This window comes from Parasteatoda tepidariorum, chromosome 9 (genome assembly GCF_982258835.1).
Source record: "Parasteatoda tepidariorum strain Cologne lab strain chromosome 9, Ptep-v5.0, whole genome shotgun sequence".
NCBI lineage: Eukaryota > Metazoa > Arthropoda > Arachnida > Araneae > Theridiidae > Parasteatoda > Parasteatoda tepidariorum.
Window position 1 is genome coordinate 83,627,583 of NC_141763.1, and position 26,392 is coordinate 83,653,974.

Sequence of the window (26,392 nt, forward strand, 5' to 3'; positions counted from 1 at the left end):
GATATGAGCTACTCTTATAGTATTTTTTTTCTGTTATAAGTAACAGTCTTAAATAAAATGTTTATTATATATTTTTAAATTTTTTATTTATGTTTTTATCTATCTAAATCTTGTCATGTAGGTAATGTGCTTTTATAGTTTATTCTTCAGATATTTTTCTTTCTCAAGTTTCTTTTCAGCTTGAAAAGCAATAAATTTATCAAACAATGTATTTGATGTACATGAATTAGACAGAACTAAAAAAGTAATAAAATTTATGTCAGGAATTATAAAAACCAGGGAAATTGGCCAAAATCAGACAAGAAAAAATTGGAACTTTTTACTCTCGATGATTGAATAATTTTATAGTATATGTGAGTTACTTTAAATGCAATAATTCAAGGTTATTTGAAAAAAAAAATTAAAAGTGTGAAATATATTTTCTATAAGGATTGTTTTGTGAATGAACCATTCGAAAAAAGTAATTAGTTGACAATTTTTTTCTTAAATTTTTGGAATATTATAGTGGTTTTTGAAGCACATTTATTAAAATTTCAATTTCTTTTGACTACTTATTTGGCAAATGTCTTTAAATGCAATTGATTTGTAAAATCAGGTTAATTTCGTTTGGTAGTTAGGGTGAATTTATTTGAAAACCATATCTTCATCTTTCTTACTTTTACTTTGTGCAGGTATTTGCTTTCAACTGCTTTACTTTTTTACATTCTGATTTGAATATTTTTATTTTATCAAATTTAGGGTGATGTCTGGATTTGTATGGAAGTTATGGATACATCTTTAGACAAGTTTTATCCAAAAGTCAAAACAGCTGATGAAACTATTCCTGAAGAAATATTAGCAAAAATTGCATTTGCTGTAAGTATTTATTTATCACTTGCCAATTTCTTTTATATGCTTTATTATGTAAACATATGTTTGAACAACTATTTTATTTTCAAAGGGATTGTACAAGATAAAATCAACTGTCAATGCTATTTTTAATTTTGAATTTACGTTTGTTAATTTTTATATACTGTAAAAATTACAGTTACAGATTCATTTTGCCAGAAAATGATCAGGAAACTGGGTTATAAAAGATATAATTATTGATAGGAAAATATTTTATGGTATTTCTAACTATACTGGTAGCTAAAAAAGACTGATATTTTAAATGGAAAAATTGTGTAATTTTTAAAAAAATTGTGCGTGCTGAAGATATTAATCATTGCCACTTATTCTTTCATTTTTATTCTCTTATAATTTTAAAGTGGAAAAAAAAAATAGTACTTGCAAAGTTTGTGTGTGACACACTTATATAGTTGAAACAAAACTTCTGCTTATTTCTGCACTTAAAAGAAGTGAAATCTGACGAAGAAAAATTGTTTTGCAATTATATATTTACTAGATTACCAGGGCCATCTAGTAAAAAACATTGTTGACTTAAAAAAGAGTAAAATATGAGAAAATTAGTGGTTTAAGAAAATGTTTATTGAGTGGCTTTTAAGGCATATAAAATGATATTTGGAAAAAAATGGGGAAATAGTTTAATGTGTGTCATAGGCTCAAAAGTTGTACATAATATAATAATTAAGAATTACAAGTCTGTGAATTTAAAAAAAAAATCATATTGAAGTTTAAATAGATCAAAAAATATTGGAGTTCATGTTTAAAACTCAATTAAAATTAAAGTTCAGTTTTATGTCGGCATAAATGATACAATTGTTAAGCATTAAGTATTATAAGAGTAGTTTTAATTTAAATTGAAATTTAATTTAGTGTGAGAAAATTAAGTTTTTTGATTCTATTATTTTTAAGAAATAACTATTTTCATATTATTTAAGGATTAGTTTGAGTATTCATGTTTAACAGTATTTGATTACAATAATAATAATAAAATAGCATGCTATTCGTATTGTAGTTGTGCAGATGTTTAATATGAGATTTGTTAGATTGCATTGACAAAATTTAATTATGATATGTTATTAGTTTAATAATAATAAAAAATTAGAAGACTCTTTTATTTGAAATAATAGTTGTTTTAATTAAGAAATTTCTTAAATTTGTTTTATCCTATAGTTTTCTCTTTATTCAAAGGGTTCTTTTTTCCATGGGTTGCCTTTTTTTCCCCCTCTGTGCTTAAACCTGCTATCTCCTGATTTATTGTGTGTAAAATTTTATGCATTTCTCTAGGTTGTGAGTGCTCTGTACTATCTTCAGGTTAAGCTGAAAGTTATTCATCGTGATGTGAAGCCATCCAACATTTTAATAAGTAGAAGTGGGGAAGTTAAAATTTGTGATTTTGGAATTTCTGGACATTTAGTGGATTCTGTTGCAAAGACTATTGAGGCAGGCTGCAAACCTTATATGGCTGTGAGTAAATTATTATTATTATTATTTTTTTTACTTCCATTGTTCATTCATGTTGATTATGAGTGCTTTGTTCGAAAATAAACTGGTTTTGTGTGGTTTTTTACTATGAAATGTATCTAGTATTGAAACAGGACTCGAAATTAATGCTGTTGCATTGGCCTAAGACCCCAAAAATTTGACACAGACCACTCTAAATTAATCTGTGGTCCCCGGAACATCAACTGTTGTAAAGGGAAGGTGTAATATTTTTGATTTTCTGTTTTGTGTTATGATCTGAGTTATTATCTCAAAATAGTATATTTCATTATAATTGTGAACATTACACATTTTTGTATTATAATTTTTCATTTAAATTCACTTTATTAACTACTTAAGCAAAATTCCAATAGAGATAAGTAAATAAACGAGTGAAAATATGTACATACTAGTAATTTCTTTTAGCCATGTGTCTGTGGAGAAGTGACTAAATTTTCTTAATTTCAACCACTGTTATGTTACAATAGTTTTCAGTCAATACATTAAGATTGCAATTGGAAGTTACTATTATCATGAAAAGGAAATCAACACTATACCTGCCAATTTGTGCAGTCTTGCATTATTTTTATTATTTTATATATATATATATATATATATATATATATATATATATATATATATATTGTATTTATTCTAATCTTTTCAAATATATTTGCTACCTCTTAAAAAACCCTTATTTCTTCTCGAGGAAACTTCTATTAAATACACATTTACTGCTGAAAATCTTGTGATTCCCTACAAATAATAACATTACCGACATTTCCTAATAATATTACCAAAGATATGTACATAAATTCTATCACTTGATTGTAATGCTTCTATTTGTTGGAAAAGTAACTTATTTGTTTATAAAACTCTTCGTACTTTAATTTTTACTTTATTACTAAACGACAAAGCAACAAGTAGGCAGCTAAGCAACGTCTATTATCTCCAAATTTTATATTCCTATTGATTTAAATAATTATATTATTTATGTGTATTTTATGTGAGCAGACATTAAAAGAAACATAGCAAAAGTTGTATACAAATTATTATATTCTGTATTTTTGCAGAATTTTTGACAAAAATTATAAGCATGTATTTTAAAAATATGCATTATTTTTAAATGTGTTTTTTTAAAAATATATTTGGTAGAAAAATAGCTTTTTAAATATTAATATATTTTCGCTGTATAGATATAAATTTAGGTCTGACATAATTTTTTTATGAAATTGATATTTTTCCCTTTTACTCAGTATTATTCAAAATTCTAAATTTAATTTATTATGAATAAAAATTATTATAATTTTTGTAAGTTAATACTATGACTGCTTATGCGCTATAACCTGTCATATATACTAAAAATAATGCAGCAGAGGTGAAAATTGAGTTATGACATGTTTCCTAGTCCACTTAATTTATAGAATAGAATTTGATAACAGATAACAAAGTGTTATAACAGATTTATGCATGCAAAATTCTAATCGAACGTTACATTTATATTAGATTCTTTACATTTTTTTATCAAAAGCTGGAGAAGAAAGTGATAATAATTTTGAGTATCAACTTACATCCTAATTATAAGGAATAATTCTACATCAAGGAATTGCTCTTCCTGGATGCAGGTGTTTGAGCAGTCCAATTATAAGACTTAATTATTCAAATATAACTCTTCTTGTTTTGAAATTCTTTGTTTTGTATATCTTTAGATAGAAAAATAATGAATATTTATATTAACCCTTTGACGGCTAGGGAAATGAGCAGTTTCATTTACTTAATTCGTGCAGTATTACGAGTAAACAGTCGTCAAAAGAGGCAACTGTTTCCCCCCACTTTTCTTCCGAAAATGTCACCCTTCTCTGGCGATGCCGTAGATAGCTAGCCTCACTCTTTTTAAAAATTTCTTAAAGTATTTGTAGCACATAAATAAGAGTTTTTACGTACTTTAAAATAATTAACAAATGATAATTATTAAATAGTAAATTATAAATGATTATAATCAATTATATAAATAATAATAGTTAATTATAAATGTAAGACAAATATTAAATTGAAAGGACTAGTTAAATACAACTAATGTAAAACTTTATGAAACATTTAAATACAGTAATTACCTAAAAATCTTTTTAATCGGACTCAAAACTTGATAAGCTTTCTGTATCACAATCAGAATCATCATCATAATTATCTAACTTTCGCTTTTGAGCCATTTTACTTTACAAACACCCTAAAAAACACGCCAAAATACGCATAAAAAGTACTAGGTTAAAAAAAATAAATTCCCCTTTCATTATGAAAAGAAATTCATGGAACCCGTACTGCCATCTGTAGACAATGAAACTAACTAAATTTGCGAGTAGGATTCGTTTGTAACATAATCAATGCAGAATAATAATGACGGACGAGCTCAGCTCGTCAGCGCGCATTGGGTAAAAATTTTACTATGCGAGTAGTGCTCGTTTCTAACCATTTCGGTCGAAATCTTGCTCCTGAGCGGAACTTGTTTGTGCACATTATGAAGCACGATGCGATTGCGAGCTGAACCCGTTTATAACCATCAAAGGGTTAATGGATGGATTGTGAGGTAGATAATTTATGTTTTAAATGAGGATATCCTTTTAGTAAAAAGATAATTGGATGGGGAAACTGAATTGGATGAGGAATTGGAAGTGGATGGGTAATTGGAAGTGGGTGGGGAATTGTAAGTGGATGGGAAATTGGATGGAAAATTGGAATTGAATGGGGAAGTGAATTTGAATGGGGAATTGAAATCAGAAGGTAATTGGAAAAAATTTGGAAGTACTGGGACTAAAGAACCTGTAGTGCTCAAAGTCTAGCAGAATCATTGAACAAAAGTTAGCATATCAAAATAAAATTGAGAACAATCAGTTTATTTGGTTATATTTTGATCTTCAAATTCTTTTAATTTTAAGTGTTATATTTAAACATGGATTGTTAATATATATATTTTTTAATGTCTACAGCCAGAACGCATCAATCCTGCTGCTAATCAGAAAGGTTATGATATTAGATCTGATGTTTGGAGTTTGGGTATAACTATGGTAAGTTTCATATTTTGAAATGACTCTACTTCCACTTTGCTTCCTATACTTACCTCTCACTTTGATCTTATTCAGATATATTTTTGATCTTTTTTTTTGTCCGGTATACCTTTGATCTTGTTAGTTGTGCTGATATTCTTGCTTTTCGTGAAAAATCCATAAAAATGTTTCGCTGCCCCTATTTGTCTCTACTACTTATCTGTTACCGCCTTCCCCTGTATATATCCTCGATTGTTTGAGGTTAGCTCAGGAAGATGTACATGCAAGTCCACTTCTGGTGCTGGATTTTACTAGGGTAAATGATCTCATGGATCTGATCTAGCTGTAGCTAGATCCTTAAGGATTGGACACAAGAACATAATAATAATATAATAATAAATAATATAATAGTATTATAATAATAATATAATAATAAATAGTATAATATTATAATAATAATATAATATTATAATAATAATATAATAATAAAATAATATTATAATAATAATATAATAATAAATAATATATTATAATAATAATATAATAATAAATAATATAATATTATAATAATAATAGACTTAATAACAGTATAATAGTCTAGAGAAGAAGACATCAAAATATTGGTAGACATGATTTAATTTATTTACATAAAGATACTGCACACTCAAAGTTATATAAATGAAAAAAATACAGCAGATATTGTTTTCAAGCAAATATAGATAAAGAATAAGTAAAGCCCTTAATATTTAATTTGCATGTTTCTCTAGTTAACGTTTTTCATACTTGTGGATTTTTGGTTTTCTTTAAAAAAAATCCATGGGATAAAATTGTTTTTATAACAAACATATAAATAAACCATTTAATCAATATATATATTGTATCTTTTATCAAAAGATTCTGGTATTTATTAAAATAAGGATTTATTTGTTCTCTTTATAAGTATGGATTTTAAAAGTAAGGTTTTAATTTCTGTTACAGTCCCACTCCTCTATAATGAAAAATCTGCAGATCCAGCAATAAGTTCACTTAAAACAATAATTCACTATATCAAAATTTTTTAAGCAACATTTAGTAGTAATAAGGAAATTAGTGGTTGAAATAGTACATTATTTGCTTTGTAAATTGCCAACTAAGTAAATATGCAACAAAGTTCCTTTACAATGAAATTTTTAATCAGAAGATTAAATAACATTCAAATTATTTTCTATGTAATAAAATGCTTGTCTCCCAATTACAAATTTTTTAATTGTTCGTTTTTTCAATTTTCATCATTTCTGGAGTTTAATACATATGTTTATCTTTTTGATTTTCGCCATTTTTGACATGACTGCAAAAAATTATTTTTATTTAAATGACTGTAAAAAAGAAATTTGAGTCCACTATAAACAAACTACCAATTTCTCTGCCGGGATAGCCTGGTCGGTAGGGCGCTGGGCCCATGTCCGAGAGTTCGAACCCCGCCGGCTGAAGACACCCCGTGTAGTTGGTGACTGATGCACGTTAAATTCTGTCGAGTCGCAAAGTCCTCAATGTTCCCATAACAAATCAATACCTCTGGGGGTACTGGATTGGAGATCGATCGTTCTCTAATTCAGGTCAAGATTAAGATCTGTTTATGAGTGAATGGATGTGTGAATGGCTCCGCCTTATAAACAGGTGTGATGTATGATGTGGCTGAAGTTGGATTCTGGCCATAGATGGCGCCACTGAAAAACAAGAAACGCACTCTCTGCCTTAAAATTGCTCGGCTTCGCTCAGCAGGCTTACTAATGTGGCCAGTAGCATTAGAAACAACAACAACAACCAATTCATCTGATGTTTACTATAAGTGTATGAAACAACATTTGTTAAATAGAAATTATTATGGAACCGCTAAAAACTTTCACTACATCTTGGGTTCATTAAAGTAGAAATGAATATATATAGTAGACATGAATTATAGTGACATTATAGTGTATGAAATAATCATACACTATTTTATTTGCTGGTTTGAAAAGTTTGATAAAACAAAAACAATGTTTTTTTTTCTGCTTTTAACTGATTGTTTCATTGTTTTCAGTATGAACTCTCTATGTTGGAGTTTCCTTATCATACATGGGGTAATCCTTTTGAGCAACTCAAGCAAGTAGTGCAGGATGATCCACCTAGGCTCAAAAGTGGTAAATTTTCTGAAGAATTTGAAGATTTTATATCCCGGTGGTAATTAACTTTTATCATTACAATAATTGCTGTTTGGGGGCTGTTCAAATGTTATTTAAGCATCTTTTTTTTTTTTTTTTTTAAATTTTCTTTCCCCTTGTAAGGAAAGATAAGCAAACTGCATAAAGATTGCATAAGATTTTAAGTTCTAGGTATGAATGATAAGAGAATGATTGATAAGAATATATCTAGCAATAATTGATAAGAATATATCTAGCAATGATTGATAAAAATCTTTATGATAGTATCCATAAAATATCACAGTTCATTTCTTAAAATTCTGTTTAATTAAATTTCTGAAGCATAATTTTTTAAAACTTTGCTTTTATTCAATGTTCTTCTTTTGATTCATATGATGCTCAAGATTGCACTCCATTATTGTGTTCTTGAAAAATTATTTTTTTATATTTGAAAGAGCTTAAAAGAATAATGTTCGACTGAAGAAAATAAATCTCAATACTTAAGATTTTTTTCTTCCATTGAAATATTTTTTCAACGATTATTGTTTGCTTTTTGAAGTTTTTATCTCTCAAATTTATGAGGGATATTTGACAGTAAAGACAATTCTCAGACCCCCTGCCCCTTTTTAATAAAAATAACCAAAACTGGGTATCCTTAGGTGCTTATGTAATCTTTAAATGGCTCCTTATGTATCTCTTGTTTGCGGTTTAAATAGTTTTTTTTCCAATTCAAGCGGATAAAATCCATTTGAATATCAAATACGGTAAATTCCTCATTATCCATGGAATTGAGTAGCCCACGAAGAGCCGATAATCGGCTAAATGCTTAAAAAAGACACACAACATCAATTTTTTTAATATAAATGATAAATTTTAATATAAATTATTAGCATTTTTCTTCACATTTTCTTCTTTTACCCTTTTTTTTAATTTTGTAGGAAAAAAATAAACTTTTTTTTGTTTTGTGGTTTTGCAAAATCAGATGGCTAAAATAAACCAGGCACAAGCAGATTTTTAACTTGGGAGTTTATACAATATTGAAAAAAGAATGCATAAAACAAAGTTCAAAACGCACGAATTAGTTCTTATAAAGAATTACTGTGCATACATTATTTTTTGAAACATTATTCAGTAACAAAACTAAACAACAGACAACTATTCTAAAATCATGCATACTGCTCATAAAGTAGTCAAAGCTCTGCTTCATTCTTTTTCCTTAAGGGGTGTAAGTGTTCTGTGGGGACCACCTTCATTTGTTGATTATCAGGTTTAAAGCTGATAAGAGTTGTTACATGTTGTCTGTTACAGATTGACTTAATAAGTGACTGAGGATAATTCATTCCCATTCCTCATATAAAGGCAAGACTGAAAAAACTGAAGTTCTTTACTTTCTATCAATATCATTGCTGTTATTAGAAACAAAACAGTCCAGGAGAAGAAACTGCTTACATGGGTGCTGAACCTATTAATTAAAATTTGAACTTTGTCTTGCATTTGTAGTTCAGCAGCTGTAATTTGTGACTCTGGTTGTTTTTCTCTTTACGAATGCAACACCATTTTCACCCTTTCAATGCTTGTTTTTACTTAAATATTGCACTTGAAGCTGCAATACTATAATTTTGATTACCATTATTTGATTAACTGTGAACACACACCTGGGTTACAAACATGAATGTTTGCTAATATGTTGTTCTTAAAACTTTTTTTATTAGTTTATTTTATAATAATAGTAGAAAAATTTGGAATTGTAAGGTATAAAATTTTAAAGAATATGATATTTACACGTCAAAATACAAAATTGGAGCAAAATCGGTCGAATAGCTGCTAAAAAAATTGAATTTAAAATTACGGCTTTTTCAAAATTTGATTTCTCAGAAATTCTTCGATTGATTTCGCTCATATTTTGCCATTCAAAATTGCATTTTTTAAAATTATGGGAAAAATTGTATACCTTATATTTTTGTGTCTGATTTCTTAACTTAAATTATTGTCTGAAGTTAATTATATTTGAGGTCACCCGTTCAAGTCAGTAAGATTGAGTCCTAAAATGTGAGGATCCGATCATTAGATAAACAGTTAATAAGGGTGTTTTGTTTTTAATTTTGTGCACAATACGTTACTACAAACCACAATTACAAATAGCATATTAGTTTTCTAAATCAAGTACTGTTAAGTATGAACATTCAAACCAACTAAATAATATGGGATTTAGACTTTAAAATTTTTATCTAAAACTAAAATAAATAACATGAAATTAATAATTTTTTTAAAAGTGCATTAGAGAAACACTTGTAAATTTCTGGTGATTTGTAAAATGTAATTTGTTTGAATTTAAGCAATTTTTATAATACTTATTTCAAAACAATTGTATAGGTTATTTTTAGTTTCTTCCATACTAAATGTCCACCCTGGTTTTGATATGCATTTTTCTTTCTTTGCAGTTTACAAAAAGACTACACACTAAGGCCTAATTACCCTCAACTTCTACAGCATCCATTTATATCATCAGATTCTACACATAACTATGATATCTCGAGATATGTATCATTTGTTTTAGATATATTTCAATTGATACCGTAAACTAGCCTACGTTCATAAACATATTTGAACTAGAATATTCATCTCCCACTATTTGCATATTTAATACCCATATAATTATAAAATATAATGAGTATCTAAAAGCCCAGCAATGTCTTGTATAATCAAAAGGAGTTTTGCTATGATTCCTCCCCTTTTTAAATTATTCATTTACCTTTAAATTAATTTAATCTTTTATGCTAAATTGACAATTGTTTTTATCTTGAAAATCTTTTAATTAATTTATAAAAAAATTTTAAATTTTGTTAACATTGATTTACTTTAATGTATTTGTTTCAATTGTGCATGTATATAGAATTTTATTAATAACTATAATTTTTTTTAATGAACTGTATTTGGAAAATTACTTGACAATAATCTTATGCTACTTAAGAAAAAGTCTGACATTGTGGTTGTTGCTTATAATGTTGGGGTTATATTTTAAAAGAAAGTGATTGTTAAATACATGAATTACCTATATATATTTTGTTAGAGAAAGAATTTGTTTTGTTTTATGGTATTAACACTTTTTACCTGTATATATTTTTTATAATTTAATGATTTTTAGAAATAGGAATAGGATTATATAATAACATCATTGCATTGGGTGTATTATATTTTTGATATGTTTAGTGAATGTAGTGTTAACTCTTTAAAATCAGTTTTTTTTATTTATTTCACTTAAAGCAATTGGGGGTATAATATTTTTTCTTAGCTCATTTCACTTATGAGTATAGTATTGAAAGATGTATTGCTTCTTGTTATTATTTGAATGTCACATTCTGGCCAACCCATAGCCCTCTTTTGTTGTCTGGCAATTTTATACGGAAACTATGTCATGACACCGGCTATTATTTTGTAGTTGAGTATGAAAGCAAAGCAAAACATTCAAAAATAAACTCTAGTAAAGTTTAGTTGTATTGAATGAAATGAAATTAAACTTTGGACATGATGCACAAAGCTTTTCTAAATTTCATAAATTGAGATAGATAATGCAAGTGCAATAACGAGTTAACTCGTCATCGGTCAACAATGTGTTAATAAAATCCACAATAAACAAATGCAAATATACCCTGGTTATACAATTAGTAAAATAAAATTTTAGTTGCTTAATTGGTATTTATAGTTACAGTTATTTATATAACTGTTATAAATGAAAGATTATTTTACTGTTGACGAAAGAAAAATATAATTCGATTCAGTTTTTAATTTATGCTCCAGAATTAATATGCATATCCACGTGGACTAGAGATAATATGGCGTTGCCTGATAATGAGCAAAGCTGGCACAAGCTCATCATCTGAAAGAGGTCTTTGGACTGTGGCAAACTTAGGGCGAAGTTTTCATATACTTCGTTACTGTTTTCAAACCAAATGGTATTTTGTCTAAGTATAAAAAAATTGTAAAAAATTTAACAGTAATATCTCTCTATCTGCCATTAAGTAATCTCAGTTATACACTTTGTTTTGCCTTTGTCTTTTCAAGTTACTGCTTTTATCGCCCATATTATATCTCGGGCATAAAAGAATATTATTGATACTGGGATAGGACTAAAGTGAGCCTCAACTTATTTTTGCTCACTGCCATAAATGACATTTTCAAAGTGGCTTATGAAGTCTTCTTTTGGGGGGGGGGGGTGCAGTTTTGTTATGTTGTTGCGCATCCCCCTGGAGGAGGAAAGCCTAGATCAGGTCCAGAAGGCCCCATCGCGTCAGTTCCCCATATATCTGCAGAAAGTCCCGATCAACCAGCAGCTGCTTATAAGAAGCGCCAAGGCAAAAAAAAGCAGGTTGTGAGTAGGAACAAGATTGGAAAGTCTTCTCCCCAATTTGAAACCTTATGCACTTAAGATGGCCACTACGAAATCTGGTCATGGCCGATTGCGACTGAACCTTCTGACTAAGGATTGTTTGCAGCTTCTTTTTAGTTAGAGGAACCACTAGGGTAGAAGACTGACTTGACCTCTGGATTTACCTGCAGTTGTTAGCTGAGCACAGTGGAACGGCTTTCACGCCTTGTGTGGCCCTACCAGAAAAATATTCTCCCGACGTTCTTCACTGGTTCCGCCCAGGGACACCCCCTCGCCGCGGTGAGGCCGACTGCAGGACTTGAGGGGGCAGTTTTGTTATAAACAATATTATTATGCATGGATTCATATTGAAAAATATTTTGTGCATACTAAATTATTTTATTAATTGAATACTTATTTTAAATGCTGAATTTAGTTGAAAATATGTGGAAAATTTTTGCTTATAATAAATTAATAATTGCTAATAATAAATTTTGTTTATCAAATTAAATATAAATTTTTTTTGATTAATTTGATAAACATAATTTATTTTTGTATTATTCAGTGCAATGTCCCTTAATCACAGTCCCTGATATATATTTTTGGGAGCATTGAGAAAAATAAAGTGGTGAAATGAATAATTCATAAATTAATCATTCAGTTATACAAATAATTCATTTGTCAAATCCTTTATGCCTAAATAATAACATGAAATGTGGCTGTTGGAACTAAGTAGACTGATGGTGATTATTTCTCTTCGCATTATTAAAATAACCTGGGATGAGTACAGTTATGCCAACCAAAATGTGATTTTCAACATATAAAGTCCTTAAGAATTAAAGCTGAATATTTTATAAATATTGCTAGAACCTATCATTGATACATTCTCTGTCAATAATTTAAAGTGTTTGATTTAAACTTTTGCTATTTTCTTAAAAAAAAGTTATTAGGCATTTTAACAAGTTATCATTTGTTTTAATAATAGAGGATATATTAAATTAAAGTATATGATTTAAGTCATGCATATGTTTATGTAAATTAAACATGTTATTATGTTATACATGTTACATATGTTTATGTTAATTAAAAAAATAACAAACTTTCAGATAGAAATGTGAATAGTGATTAGGATAAGCATTTTTTGTAGTATAGACTAATAAAATCAAAGTTTTGAAAATAACATTAATAAAGTTTTGTAACATATAATTTTTTTTTCTGGGACCAAAAATTGGTTGTCATAAATTCTGTATTATTATGTTCTTTAGTATTTTTCAGTTTTAATTGTAACTATTGAAAATTTCATTTGATGAATGCTACCATTTCATGCTACAGAAATTAGATATTTTATTTGTACTGATACTGAAAAGTTAAAAGCAATATCAGTGTTGTAATATAACTGTATGATTTGCTTGAGCTTATCTAAAAAACGTTTATTCTGAATTTAATTATGAGAATTTTTTTTATTAAAACTATCTTTTCATGCTACAGTTTGTTTTAAAGATTTGGTATTTTATCATTTCAAATATTGAATATTGGAATTGAAATTTTAGAAGCCATGTTTTTTAAACATAAATGTGATGCTTATCAGTTTAACTATCTGTCTGGTTTGAGCTTATCTGAAAACATTTATTCTGAATTTAATTATGAGAATTTTTTTTAATTGATACTATCTTTTCATGCTACTGTTTGTTTTAGAGATTTGGTATTTTATTTGTCCAATTATTAAAAAAAGTTTTGAAAGCCATTTTTTCAGCATCGTTATGAAGCTTATCAGTTTGAACTGGCTTGATCTTATCTTTTTTTTTTTTTTTTTTAATGTGAATTTCATTTCTGAACATATTACTTAGATGTTCATAAAATTTAAATTGCATGCTGGAGATTTTATATTTATTTTGATTCATTTCTAATAAATAAATATATTTAACCCTTAGACAAATGTGAACGCAGCATTTCACTCATTAAGTAGAGTCTGATTCAAATAGAGATTTATTTCAAGCACCAAATGTATAAATATAAATGCCTTATACTGCTTCCTGCCAATCATAAATATGATATAAATCATAAAGCTTTTATGTCTATTACTTGAGAGTTATGGCCCAAATCTTGGTAAGAGCCCATTTGAGATGTCAAGTTTTGAAATCTGACAGATCACTTTAAAAATAGGTTGTTTTAAAATTAGGTATCTCTCTTAAATTTGTTAGAATTGGAAAATGTTTTAGCATTAGAAAACGAATGATAGCTATAGTGATCGATAATCTAAATATAAGTATAAATAAGTGGAATTTATATTAAATGCACCATTAGTGGTTCAAAAATATGTTTATTCCAGATGTTGATCAGAAATTATTTTTGTTGATTTGAAGTGCAATTATATGTGTTCCCAAATTTTTTAGTGTATAATGAATGAAATTATTCAGGGCTTGCACTAAATTTCCCATCATTTTTTTCTCCCTTGATGTTTAAAAATTGTAAAATAGCAAAAATAAAATTTTTACTAAATTTTTTAAAGCCCACCCAAACCTCTGTTATGCATTTGTAACATTTTAACATCCATATAAATATTGCTTGTTTGGGTAAGAACTATTATAAATAGATTTGATCAGCGGTTCCTAAATTGTGTTCAGTGAAGTCTTTTTAATTTTCATTTCAAAGAAACTGTAATTTGGTTAATTTTATTCCTTTTCAGTTTATGTATGTACACCAAAATCAGATTTAGTACTAGGCTAGACAAAGCTCCAGAGCTGTGAATTTAGCTGTAGGATCTAATTTTGGATTATTAATCATAAAACGATGAAAAAAATCATTCATATTTTTAAATAATCTTAAAATAAAATAATATATTATTGTTTAATGTTCATAATTATCTTTATATACTTTTTTTTATAAAGTTAGGGTTCTGTAAAAAGAAGTTGAATCAATTAGGGTTCCATTTCCAAAAAAAAAATTGAGAACCGCTGGGTTAGATAGTTCTTTAGTGTGAAATCTTCAGTTTATGCTTATGTACTTATATATATATATATATATATTAGCTTTTTTAAGTTCGAATCATGCTGAAATAGAATTTCCACTTATCTAGCGTTTTTACTGCCAATTTAGATTTAATAAAAAAAAAATTAGTTTACTAAAAGCAATGTTTATTTTCTAAGAAGGGGTAAAATAATAAAATTTCTGAATGTTTTTATTTGTGAAATTTTCGTTCTGAATAAAGTTGAAACTACACTCGTAAAAATGTTAGTCTAAAGAAATATTTATTTCAAGTGCAAAAAAGAGATAAAATTTAATAGGTGGCAAAGTTATCATTAAATTGTTTTTTAAAGTCTTAATGCTAAGGAAACAAAGAACTAATCTTTCCAAAATATGATGAATTAATTGCTGGAAAAAAAAATTACTGATTTTGTGGTGAGAGAAAAAGATATAAGAATTACTCTAGGGCAAATAATTTTAAATAGTTATGAATTAATTAAATAACTTTTATGACGCTAATAATGGTTATGTGATGGATAACCACTATTAAATCTATTACAATAAATAAATAAGTAATTAAGTGAAAGGAACTTCAAATCGTTCTGATACCAGCCTGTAATATATTATATGGGACTTTTTTTTTATAAAATAGAAATAAATGATCTTAATGAAATTTGTTGCAGGCCCTTCTGTTGATAGTTATTTGAATGTGGCTTAGTGATGTTTGGAAATTTATAGTTTTGTATGATATGAAGTCTATTTTTGCAATACATAGAATGTGACTTTTTCTCATTGTTCTGTAAATAGCCTATTTTTAGTAATCGCACAAATATCTCTTGTCATTTGTTATTGTTTATTTCATTGTTAGTTGCTTGGAGTACAAATCAAAAATGTTGCTGATTAAAAGGAATAGCTGCTATTTTACCCATGACTGTTGTAAAATAATTATTAAAATATTAGATATCTAGCTTTTGTGTTTTTATTATCTTTGGTTGCTTAAATCTGACTTTGAAGAAAATGTGTATAAACTGTTTTTTAAAAAATGCTAAAGTTTCAAAATATGCATATAAGCGTTATATATATATATCAAAGACAAAAAAAATCATGATTTTCCATTGATGAACCAACATAAATGTGGTTATCATCTTGAACTTTCATCAAAAACCATCATACAGCTTGATGGGACCATCAAATCTGCCTAATATCTCAAGCTAGGATTTGATACCTTTTCATGTTGGGCCAGCATAGCATACCCATCATAATATGATGGATTTTTATAATGGGACAACAAAAATAATCCATCATGATCCAACATATTTATAATTTTCCATCACTAACCATCATTTTTTCCCCCGGACCGTCAGGACTGCCCAACACCCCAACTGAAATTGACCCAGCTTTATGTTGGGTCAATCACTCTCTTCGTTTGAGTTTGGTGATTGGGCTTCTTTCACTTCAAACAGTGGATCTTACCTTTATAAGGTGCGTTGCCAAGCGATGATCATTTTAGCTGCTCACTGAAGCATATGAAGAGAGTGTTTTCCACCACTGCCGTACACCCTCTGTCTACTCATTTTCCCTTCATAAAAAAAATACTGGTTGCCACATTTACGGGACAATATGCATAATTTATATATGTGTGATTCATCTATATACTGTTGACCTATCGTCTTCTCTACTTATCGGTTAAATGGAGCATGCGCAGGCGACTGCTTTTTAGAGTTGTCACCCACAGAAACATTAACACCTATGATTAATGAGTACAAATTTTAATATGGCGAAGCATTGTCAAAAATTTATATGCGATATTTTCCTAATTAATCTACGATAACACGACCCAAATCGCAGCTTTTGTTTTCGAGTTAGTGGCGAACCTACATCCAGGTAGATTTTCGCTATAGAGAGGGAGGTAAACTAATACAATAGAATTATTAGGGGGACCAGAAAGTAATGTCGTTTCTGTGCATTTGATATTTGTTATCAAGATTTTATTTTTAATCAATAATGTATTCATCCCCGTTATCAACAACCTTTCAATGCCGGATCGAAAAAAATGAATTGGTTTTTAAAACTAACAAATATTTAATGCTCCTAAACGACATTACTTTCCGGTCCTCCTAATATAATTTTATTATTATATAACTATAATTATAAATTCAGCAGCTTACTTTTTTTCATAGAAGTATCTGTATTTTCTCTTACAGTTTGGGTCACACTGTATTTCATAAAATTTTTCAACCATAAAATCTGACAAGGAGGAGGGGGGATCAACTTGGTACTTATAGAATATCGTCTTATAGATTTATTTCACAAAAAACACGATCTGGCAGCGGAAATAAATGATGTCCAACATTAATACCATTGATCGAGCCCAAATTTAACCTTAAAAGTCAATGATGTGTGGATCTTAAAGTGTTCAGTGCGAGTCTTTAATCCGACAAAACATAGATATTTTTTTTACGAAGGATGGGAGAAAAAATAGAGCTTTAATGGGAAAATAATCGCCTGTATGGAATATGGTAGCCAACTTCCCAATCTCTTAAGTTACGCCAGTTCTTGGAGACGTGAGGAGATTTTTAGAAGGCTTCCTAAAGTTAGATTTATGTGCAAGAAAATGATGAGCTGAAAAAAACTGAGTGTTAAATCCCGAAACCGAATTCCATTCTCTATTACAGAGGTGGTCAAGCTCCTTGATAGTCGAGCCATTTTTCAAAATTTGAAATTTTTCGCGAGCCGCAATTGAATATGTATTTAGAAGGTATGCAAAAGAGGTATTAAATTTCGTTTTTTTTACAGAAATTATATTTATTGAAAACATATAAATAGAAGTACAAAATATGTGTATTGAATTTAAATATTAAAAATTAAACACATTTATTTTACTTCTCTTGATAATTCTTTAAAATTTGGTGAATTCTTTGAGGTGTTGGTTAGTTAATACTGATCGGTGTTTGGATTTCACAAATTTTAAAGTGGAAAAAAATGATTCACATAAGTACGCTATTCCGAATATTGAAATAATTCGACAACCATCCTTTTTTAATTCAGGATACTTCGAGTTTGGTACAAATTTCCAAAATTCACTAATCGACGTCGACTTATATTTTAATTGTAGAGCTTGATCTTGCATCTCTATTAATTCTAATTCTCCAGATGCTTTTTGGGTCATAATTATATTGGAAATGGAAAACACTCACCTTGAATTATGTTAATTTCAAATGGATTCAGATGAAAATCAAAAAGACATTTTGAAACACATACCGAACGATAATAATTTTTTAAAATATAACAGCACAAAAATTAAAAGGGAACTCGAGTACATTTATCGAGAGCCACAGATAATCCTTCAAAGAGCCACATGTGGCTCGCGAGCCGCAGGTTGCTCCCCCACTGATCTATTATTTAACCCTACGAAACTTAAACTACTTCGAACAAAAATATGTTGCTTGATGTGTGAAATAAAAGCACTTTTGTATACAGTGTGTCCTAAATACATACACGCCATTTAATTCCCTTTGAACGAAAGATTTTCTTTAACCCTTTGACACAAATAGGACACCAGTGTCCCTTATTTATATATGTTACTGTAAATGACCGAAATTGGTGGTTGTTTACTTCCACCGGAGAATGTTGACAGTCACATAGTCACACTTGGTATATGCCCGAAATACATACTAGGTCTAGTTAAGTGTCACTGCCTGGTATACATTTGCCCGATATACCCTACATTGTTTTTTAAGGTTCAGTGCCACTGTCTGGTACTCCGAGCACTGATGTTTCTTCTAATCTATCCTCAGCAGATATTAAAATATCTAATAAATATAATATCCACGAATAAATTAATATCAAATTGGACATTCACCAAAGCGACTATATGATTGTAGACATTCACTGATGAAAGTAGACATTCTCTTAATTTTGGTCATTCACCGTAAACATATATATTTTTCTGGCACTTTAATCACATGCAAAAATATATTTTGGCATTTTTCAATTTTGAAAAACCGTCTACTAAAAAAAGTCTGTTAGATTATTGCAATTACATTTGTACTAAAATACAAAATGCAATAAAAATATTTCGAACATTTTTTTTCCTATTCATTATCAAATATTCATCAATAATTGATTAAGGAAATTTCAATGACGCGAATAATCGTTTCTCTTTGATTTAAATAACTGCAAATTTGAAAAATTATAGTTTGGAAGTGAGCTGTGTTTGAAAGATTTTAACCTAAACGCAGAAAAAGAAGCCGGTGGTTCATGCTGTATTTCATAACCATATAAATTATTAAAGAGCTGAATGTAATATTTCTCAGTTTAGTTGACCTAAATAATACAAAATAATGAAAAAAGGAGGAAAATATTTTTAACAAACATTCTGCGTCAAAGGGTTAATATTGAAAGTGGTAGTAAATTTTATGAGGTATAGGTAAATTCATGCTTTATAAATGCTTAATTCGATATAACTTGTTCTAACTATGCGTTGGAAACATGGAAATCAAAGCGCAATCAAATTATACAAATAAACATGCTTTCAAAACACAGAAAGAGTGTTTAAAAGTTAAACACGTCAGACAGAAATGTAACTCGTGCTATCTTTTACGATGTATATCATAGAATTATTAAAAAAAAGCATATAATTTCGTAGTCCTACTGGAATCCTAGACTTGGCGACATATTCCAATATTTACGAACATTCGTTACAGTTTTATGACGTTGCAAGAGCATTGGATTTGATTGGACGACTAAAAATGGCGCGTCTTATGCTCGTAACAAATCAATGAGAAAAAAAAATCGTCTGCCAGAAACAATTGGGTATAATATAGCCTACGTCACAGGTTGTGTTGTTCCTACTAAATTTAACCCATGAACGGCATTTTCTGCGAGCCTAACTTCAAGCCACAAATAAGCAAACGAAGTGTTCGATCGTTTAAATAGCTGCTCGCCAGATTTTATTGCATTATAAGGAAAAGTTATTGAAACTAAATACAACTAAATAAACAACAACAACTAAAACAAATAACAATAACTACTTATAACAATAACTAAATAAACAACAACTAAATTCCATTCGTTTAGCATTGCGTCATATGTTGTTCCTACTAAATCGAAGTAGTTGTGTTTTTTTCATATTATACCCAATTATTATTATTCTTTCATCAGTTTCTTTAAATGCGAATAGAAAGACATATATTTGTTCGGTATTTAAGATATCTTTTTTAATAAGTATTGCTTGTTAATTGGTTATTGTTGTTAATAAAAAGGCAAGAAAAAGAAGGTTGTGTAACGTCGTTTTCAGAGTTGGCGATATTGATATATGTCCGTGCTGGGAGCGTTGCTTCCATTTGATGTGCAGTTATGTGCAAACAGGCTTTCTCCATAGGGATAATGTTTTGTTCTTAACTTACAAAAAAGTATAATTATGTTCAGCTGTTTATGTTCAGCATAGAGACATAACAAACTGCATATTCAATTGTTAACTTGTAAGCTCATAATCCCCCCCCCCCCCAAAAAAAAACAATATGTTTGTTTCATTTCGTTTTGAATTATTGTGATGTATTTGAGTGAAATATGATAAATTCTTTTTGTAAATCATTCGTCATCCAATAGTGTTAAGCTATTTTTTTAACAATCTGACACTTTGAGCAGCTATACTTAGTAGCAGTTTGCCACGGAGAGTTATAAAATTTTAGATTGCAGAGTGTAAAAAAATGTTTATGGACATCTGGAGGGTTCCTCCTCTGCATAGTTGGTATTTCAGAAAACGCCCTGGAAGTGCCTTGCTTTTTGAGGGACTTAAAGGCCAGCAAACTTGTTTCTCTCGCTTTGTCTTTGGTCACTTGAGGTGTCTCTCGTATGTTCAGGGACGAAAGACTTTTGGACTTAGCACTAAATGTAGGACTGCTCCGGCTTCGTCCGAGCATATTCTAAACTGTATCAATTTTAAGATCGACGAGGTTTTTTCAAAACCTCATCTGTTTTTAGACTTTCTGGACATTTTTGAACTTATGGATTTGGCCTAATTAGGATGGACCTCTGGGGATTAGAAACAACATAAAATATTAACCATAAAACATTTATGTTACCACCTAATTCATTAAAGTGTGGAATAAAAAGTTTCTCGCAATTTACTTAGATAATGAGGGCACATGAACGATTTCCGTATCGTTAAAGTTAAACAATTTGCTTTTCTTATTCTATTAGGTAGTTAGTTTACATTTTGATTGTATTTATTGACTTGATTCTTTAGATATTACGTAATGTTAATTGCCAAAATTGTAATAATATTTCAAACCGTTTAATTCTTTGTATTATTTTTTTTTAAAAAAGTGATTGATGATTGATTTTATTCGCTAATGTGATGAGCTTTTGTTTATCCAAAAATAAACAGAACATTATGTTCATTTAAGTGTAAAGAAACGTTGCTGTTTTGTTTCAGCTAAGATCTTATTTTCACTTTAATGAGTGATTTGTGAGTAATGTGCATATTAATTAGATAGTTTTTAGATTTACTAGATAATTTAAAATAGGAAACTTTCTAAGTACTTTTACGGATCATCTCAGTCAATCTGCCCATTGCCTTGACAATCTTCAGAATTAAGGATTTCTACACTTAACATATGTGACAACATATGTTATACACAATTTAAAATCTAGAATTAATGACACGTTGACGATTATTTATTATATATTTGGCACACGAAATATTTTGTTATCTGGACTCAGAAATAAGGTGAACCGACATTTTCTTCTCGAATTTGCGGTCATTTCTGTCATCGCTGGCCAATTGACCGAACGTCAGAATGACAGAGATAGATGCTCCATCTCACATAACCCGACACGACAGATAATCTGGAAATGTTGTCATAGCAACAGAGTCACATCTCTTCTCTTTTCCAATCATTCTTTTGCTGCATCCTTGTACCTTGCTTCTGTCCCCCCCTTTTTGGGAGGGGGGGAGTGCTCAGAAAAGAGAGAAATTACACATCAGGCAGCATGATTGAGGTCGAAGGAGGTCTCGTCGTGTTCCTTTTTGTTTAGCGTATTTGTATTGCTCGCGGAATAAAAAGTTTTCGGTACAGGATTTATTGATAAAATAGACTTACATTTTTAGGCAATTCTTTGGAAAATTTAGAATAAATATTTTTTGCTCTAGGGATGTGTCAAAAAATTTAGGAATGTACTTTATCAGGTACGCAGAGTTATTAGTCATTTTTACCAGCTGTTATCAGTCTGTCTAATAAGTTATTAGTCAGTCTATCAGTTATTTTTCAGAATTTCTAGCTAGAGTGCGGATTAACTTGATTGATTAGTTAAAGTGCCAAAAAAATTGTCTCATTTCTCAAATTGGCTAGTTAATCAGAAAACTACCTAGATAATCTGCACAATACCTACTGGGCATTCGTTAAAGGGAAAATAAGATCTTTGCTCGGACAACGACAAATTTTCTGAAGAAATTGATTTTTAGTGAAATCATATTGTTTCTTTAAGACAAACTTTATTAACAATGCTTACAATTCACAATTGGTCGCATCTTTTAATTATCATTTTCGAGTGGAGAAATATCCAAATCTATAACATTTACAATGGGATTATGCTAACTAAAGTAAGATACAAAATGCTTGAGTTCTATTTTTTCAATATTTCTTGCAAAAAATGCATCAATGGTAGTTACCCCTTTGGTTGTTGGATCATTCCTACCACTTATCATTTCCAATCCAAATTTGTCTTTAAGGAAGGTTAATAATGTTTCAGCTTCAGGTAACGAGAAATTCACATTAAAATCTCCTGCAAGGATCACAGGCCGCTCACAATAATCAATTTCTTCACCAGTAACGTCTGCCAGAGCTTGTGAACCTGCAGTGGGTAGTGGCAATAAAGATTTTGCAATAAATAATTTAATCCCTCATGGCTGCATTTAGTGAAATATAAATGGCAATTAGAAAAGAGAAAACCTAACAATCAATTGATATTCACAAGAGACGTACCTTGACATAACCTTAAATTCGTCGCATTGTCCGTGGGATTGTTTTCACTCATTTTTTACAATTGTTTTCCACTAAGTTTGAAAATAAAAAATACTACCCTATTAAATTATATGTGTATCAAATCAAACTAAAATATTGAGTATTGAGTATAGTTAAGTGCTGCGAGCTCTCTGCTTATCGCTTATTGCTCTGCGTTTACTAAAATATTTATAGAAAAACAATACTTTTATGACTTTTATTATTTTTGTGCTAGTGAGAACCAAAACAATATGGAAATGAATGAGGGAAAACTGGATCCTACCACGTGATTTCCCGGCCAATAAAAATGTAGCGTTAAACGTTTAACGCAACCTTGTTGGAAGTCGCATAAGAAGTATCACTTCAAAAAATAAAGAAATAGTCACGTTAATGACATGACGCCAGAAGTGAACTTCAAGACTTCCGGTAGAGTTTGTTTATTTTTTTGGATAGATGATGAGTACAAATTAAAAAAAATGACATCAACTGCTTATTAAATGCAAAGAATAAGGTAATTTTTACTTTTACAAAGTGTGTTTAATTGTGAAATAAATAGCAATATTTTATGCATTTAATTCATTATTGAGAGGAAATCATGAAGAATACTGAATTAGGAAACACAATAACATTTAACGTTTCTAAGAAAGAAGTTCTAAACTTAGAAGATGTTAAAGTCTGTTGCAGAAAACTTATTTCTATGGGTTTCCTAGTTGCAGTGAATAATGGCGAGATATCAAAAGAGGTACTCAGGAAATCAAAAATAATTGTGTTTTTGTGCCCCAGAGAAAATTTCACATCGGTGGAAATCAATTGCCTTCGAAAATATATTATGAAAGGTGGTAAAGTTTTGGTTACGGGACACGTAGGTAAAAAAACTTCCAACTTGTTTATCTATCTCAAAATGTACGGAATAGACTTTTTCAGTGATTGTGTAATTAGAGTGCAGCGGCACCCAAAATACCACGATCCTAAAGAATGCCAGATTTCTGATGGAATCGCCAACAAAACCTTGTATTCGTTGGTTTATTGTGACGGTGGCGATGCTTTATTACCAAAACAATTCCCTATTTTGTATTCTCATGGGTGTACCATAGACATAAACCAAACAAACATCGTATTGTTGTCGACTGGTAGTGTGTGTTATCCTTTCCATAGACCCATTTGTGTGATTTGCCGAAACATCTCAAATGGTGGAAGGGTTACAGCTTTTGGGTCTACTTTGGCGTTTAGTGATTCTTATATTTTGAAGGAAAAAAATCTGGAGATATTTCATTTGTTGATTAAAATAATGATTGATGATACTATTGTATTAAATATAGCAGATATTCAAAGTCCGGATGTTTTGGAGTATGCTGCCATACCAAATATTTGCTGTTTGTCTGCATTGCCATACACATGCTTGCAAGAAGTTGATCATTTTTTTCGCAATCCGTTTCAAGTTGCTAAACCACCGCTTTATCAATTTGATAACAAATTTTTCCCTAAAATATTATCAGCATATAAAGAAATGAATATGATACGGAAAGAATTAACAATCATCAAGCCAAAGTTTGAAGTACCTTTCCCAGAAATACAGCCAGCTTTTATTCCACCAAGATTTAGGAGTTTGTCAAGTCCGCCATTAGAACTGATGGATTTGGACGATTATTTCGTTTCGCCTTTAACTAAACTAGAACAAATAACCAATAAGTACTGTGACAAGGAACTAGAGTATTATATAAAAGCATGCGTTGAGAATATTTTGTTATTTCCAAGTTGTACAGAAAGAAGTGCAAAAGATATTTTATTTCAATTTTTACAAGAATTAGTTCTTTTCAAAAGTAATTGTTTTTAAAAATGATTTTGCGCGAAATGTATGTTGCCGAAAAAAATACCTTAATACAATAAAATGTCAAAAAAAAAGAAATTATGAAGATTTATTTAAATTTTCGATATTTCCCTTTCTTTGTAGATGTTCTTGAGATTTGGTTTTCATTAAAAATATTTGAAGTGGCCGTAAAATTTTTGAAAAAAAAATATTGAAAGAAATATGAAATCTAAATGTTGAAAATAATTTAAGGTATCCGACTACCTTTAAAACGAGGATTTTCACAAAAAATCACTTTTTTATTTTATTGCTTTATAATAATGCCCAATTTTTCTAGTTTTCAAAACTGTTTTGTCTTTGAATGCACGTCAAGCAGAACTTTAGTTATAGCTATTTTAGTAACAGATGACAGCTGTCTAACTTACCGGAAATTACAAAAATGAAACCGGTAGTAGGTAATAGTTTCGGTTCCATTTCTATTTGTGTGTTTATTTTTCTTAGATATTTAATTTTTAAAAGCTCTTAAACTCTCGGCTAATAATCTGAATTATATTTTAATTAGATTTTACGTTTCGTGGTTACTGTTTGTGGGTAACATGAAAAGTTAGCATATTTTCTGATAGTTTGTTTACATTTGAAGCGTACTTTCTATATCTTGATTTTGATTTGTTTTGAAGAAATTTATTGATTTCTTTCAAAAAAATTTGTTTTTTTTTTTGATAAATTTATTGAGATGGGCAAAGGACGTACTTCTCGATCTAAGAAACGTAAATATTACGGTAATCAACATGCCAACAAAAGCGATGATTTGAGTAAAGTTGATTATACCATTTATTCAAAATTGCGTAAAGCAGAAGAATCTATTACTTCAAGATCTTCAAAATTATCGATTTCTATGGAAGTGAATAAGGAACTGATGCCTTTGGATAAAAAAAATCTGTGTGGCAATCGAATAATTGACATTGAGATCCTGATGATGATATTAGCTTCATAATGTTGTCCGGTTTGCTATGATAACAAATTGCATTTAGAAGAAAATTTTAGATTTGGGCTATTATAAATATTACAAAAAATATTTTTTACTTTTAATTATTAATAAAAACTATATTTAGACATATATATTAAAGTGTGAAAATACAGTAAGATGGTTGTTTAATAAAAAATTGTTCCTGTGTTAAATGCTTTATAAGTAGTAGACTTTTGATGTTATTCACTAAATACTTTAAAATATCGCTAAATAATACGTAAAAATATCGCTACGTTAAATAAAACTAAGAAAATGTGTGAAGGAATGTGCCCCCTATAAAATATAATAACTTCCTACTGACAAACATTCATAGTTTATAGAAAAAATGTAATTATAAACTTTAATTGTGTTTTTCTCAAAATGAAAATTTTGCTGTTTTTTGTCTACGGAAAACAAGATAACTCAACTAATTATTATAAATTTGTCTTCAAACTTTCAGAGATTGTTTCTTGTATTGGTGGTTATATAACAGACCTCCAGAATGCAGATAACTGCATTATTTTTTGTTTTATGAGATATTTTGCAATAGATAATGTGAGGAAAACGTGAAAAAAAATGGAAAAATATGCTTAACACTCCATAATTTTTTTTAATTTCATGATATCATTTAAGTTGAGGTTCATAACACTTCAGAGGGATATACGAAACGGCTCAAAAA

General features: G+C 29.2%; 2 protein-coding genes across 5 annotated transcripts in view; both read left to right on the plus strand.

The window, feature by feature from the left end:
* Positions 1–15,861, plus strand: part of lic (dual specificity mitogen-activated protein kinase kinase lic) — a 32,463-nt gene extending 16,602 nt beyond the window's left edge. For all 4 annotated transcript variants that reach the window (XM_043045884.3, XM_087152266.1, XM_043045882.3 and 1 more), the window contains 5 exons: positions 739–855; positions 2,170–2,349; positions 5,349–5,426; positions 7,465–7,604; positions 10,006–15,861. In XM_043045884.3, coding sequence (XP_042901818.1) covers positions 739–855; positions 2,170–2,349; positions 5,349–5,426; positions 7,465–7,604; positions 10,006–10,144 — 654 coding nt within the window. In that variant the 3' untranslated portion in view covers positions 10,145–15,861. The remainder of the gene's footprint in view (positions 1–738; positions 856–2,169; positions 2,350–5,348; positions 5,427–7,464; positions 7,605–10,005) is intronic.
* A 7,246-nt stretch (positions 15,862–23,107) lies between these two features.
* Positions 23,108–24,768, plus strand: LOC107452581 (intraflagellar transport protein 52 homolog). Its single transcript, XM_043045897.3, has one exon. It carries the CDS (start codon positions 23,496–23,498, stop codon positions 24,732–24,734), a length of 1,239 nt encoding a protein of 412 aa, XP_042901831.2. The 5' UTR covers positions 23,108–23,495; the 3' UTR covers positions 24,735–24,768.
* Positions 24,769–26,392: the final 1,624 nt, after the last annotated feature.

Bases quoted from the DNA above. Each gene is read 5' to 3' on its own strand.
- LOC107452581 (XM_043045897.3), top strand. From the start codon at position 23,496: ATGAAGAATACTGAATTAGGAAACACAATAACATTTAACGTTTCTAAG.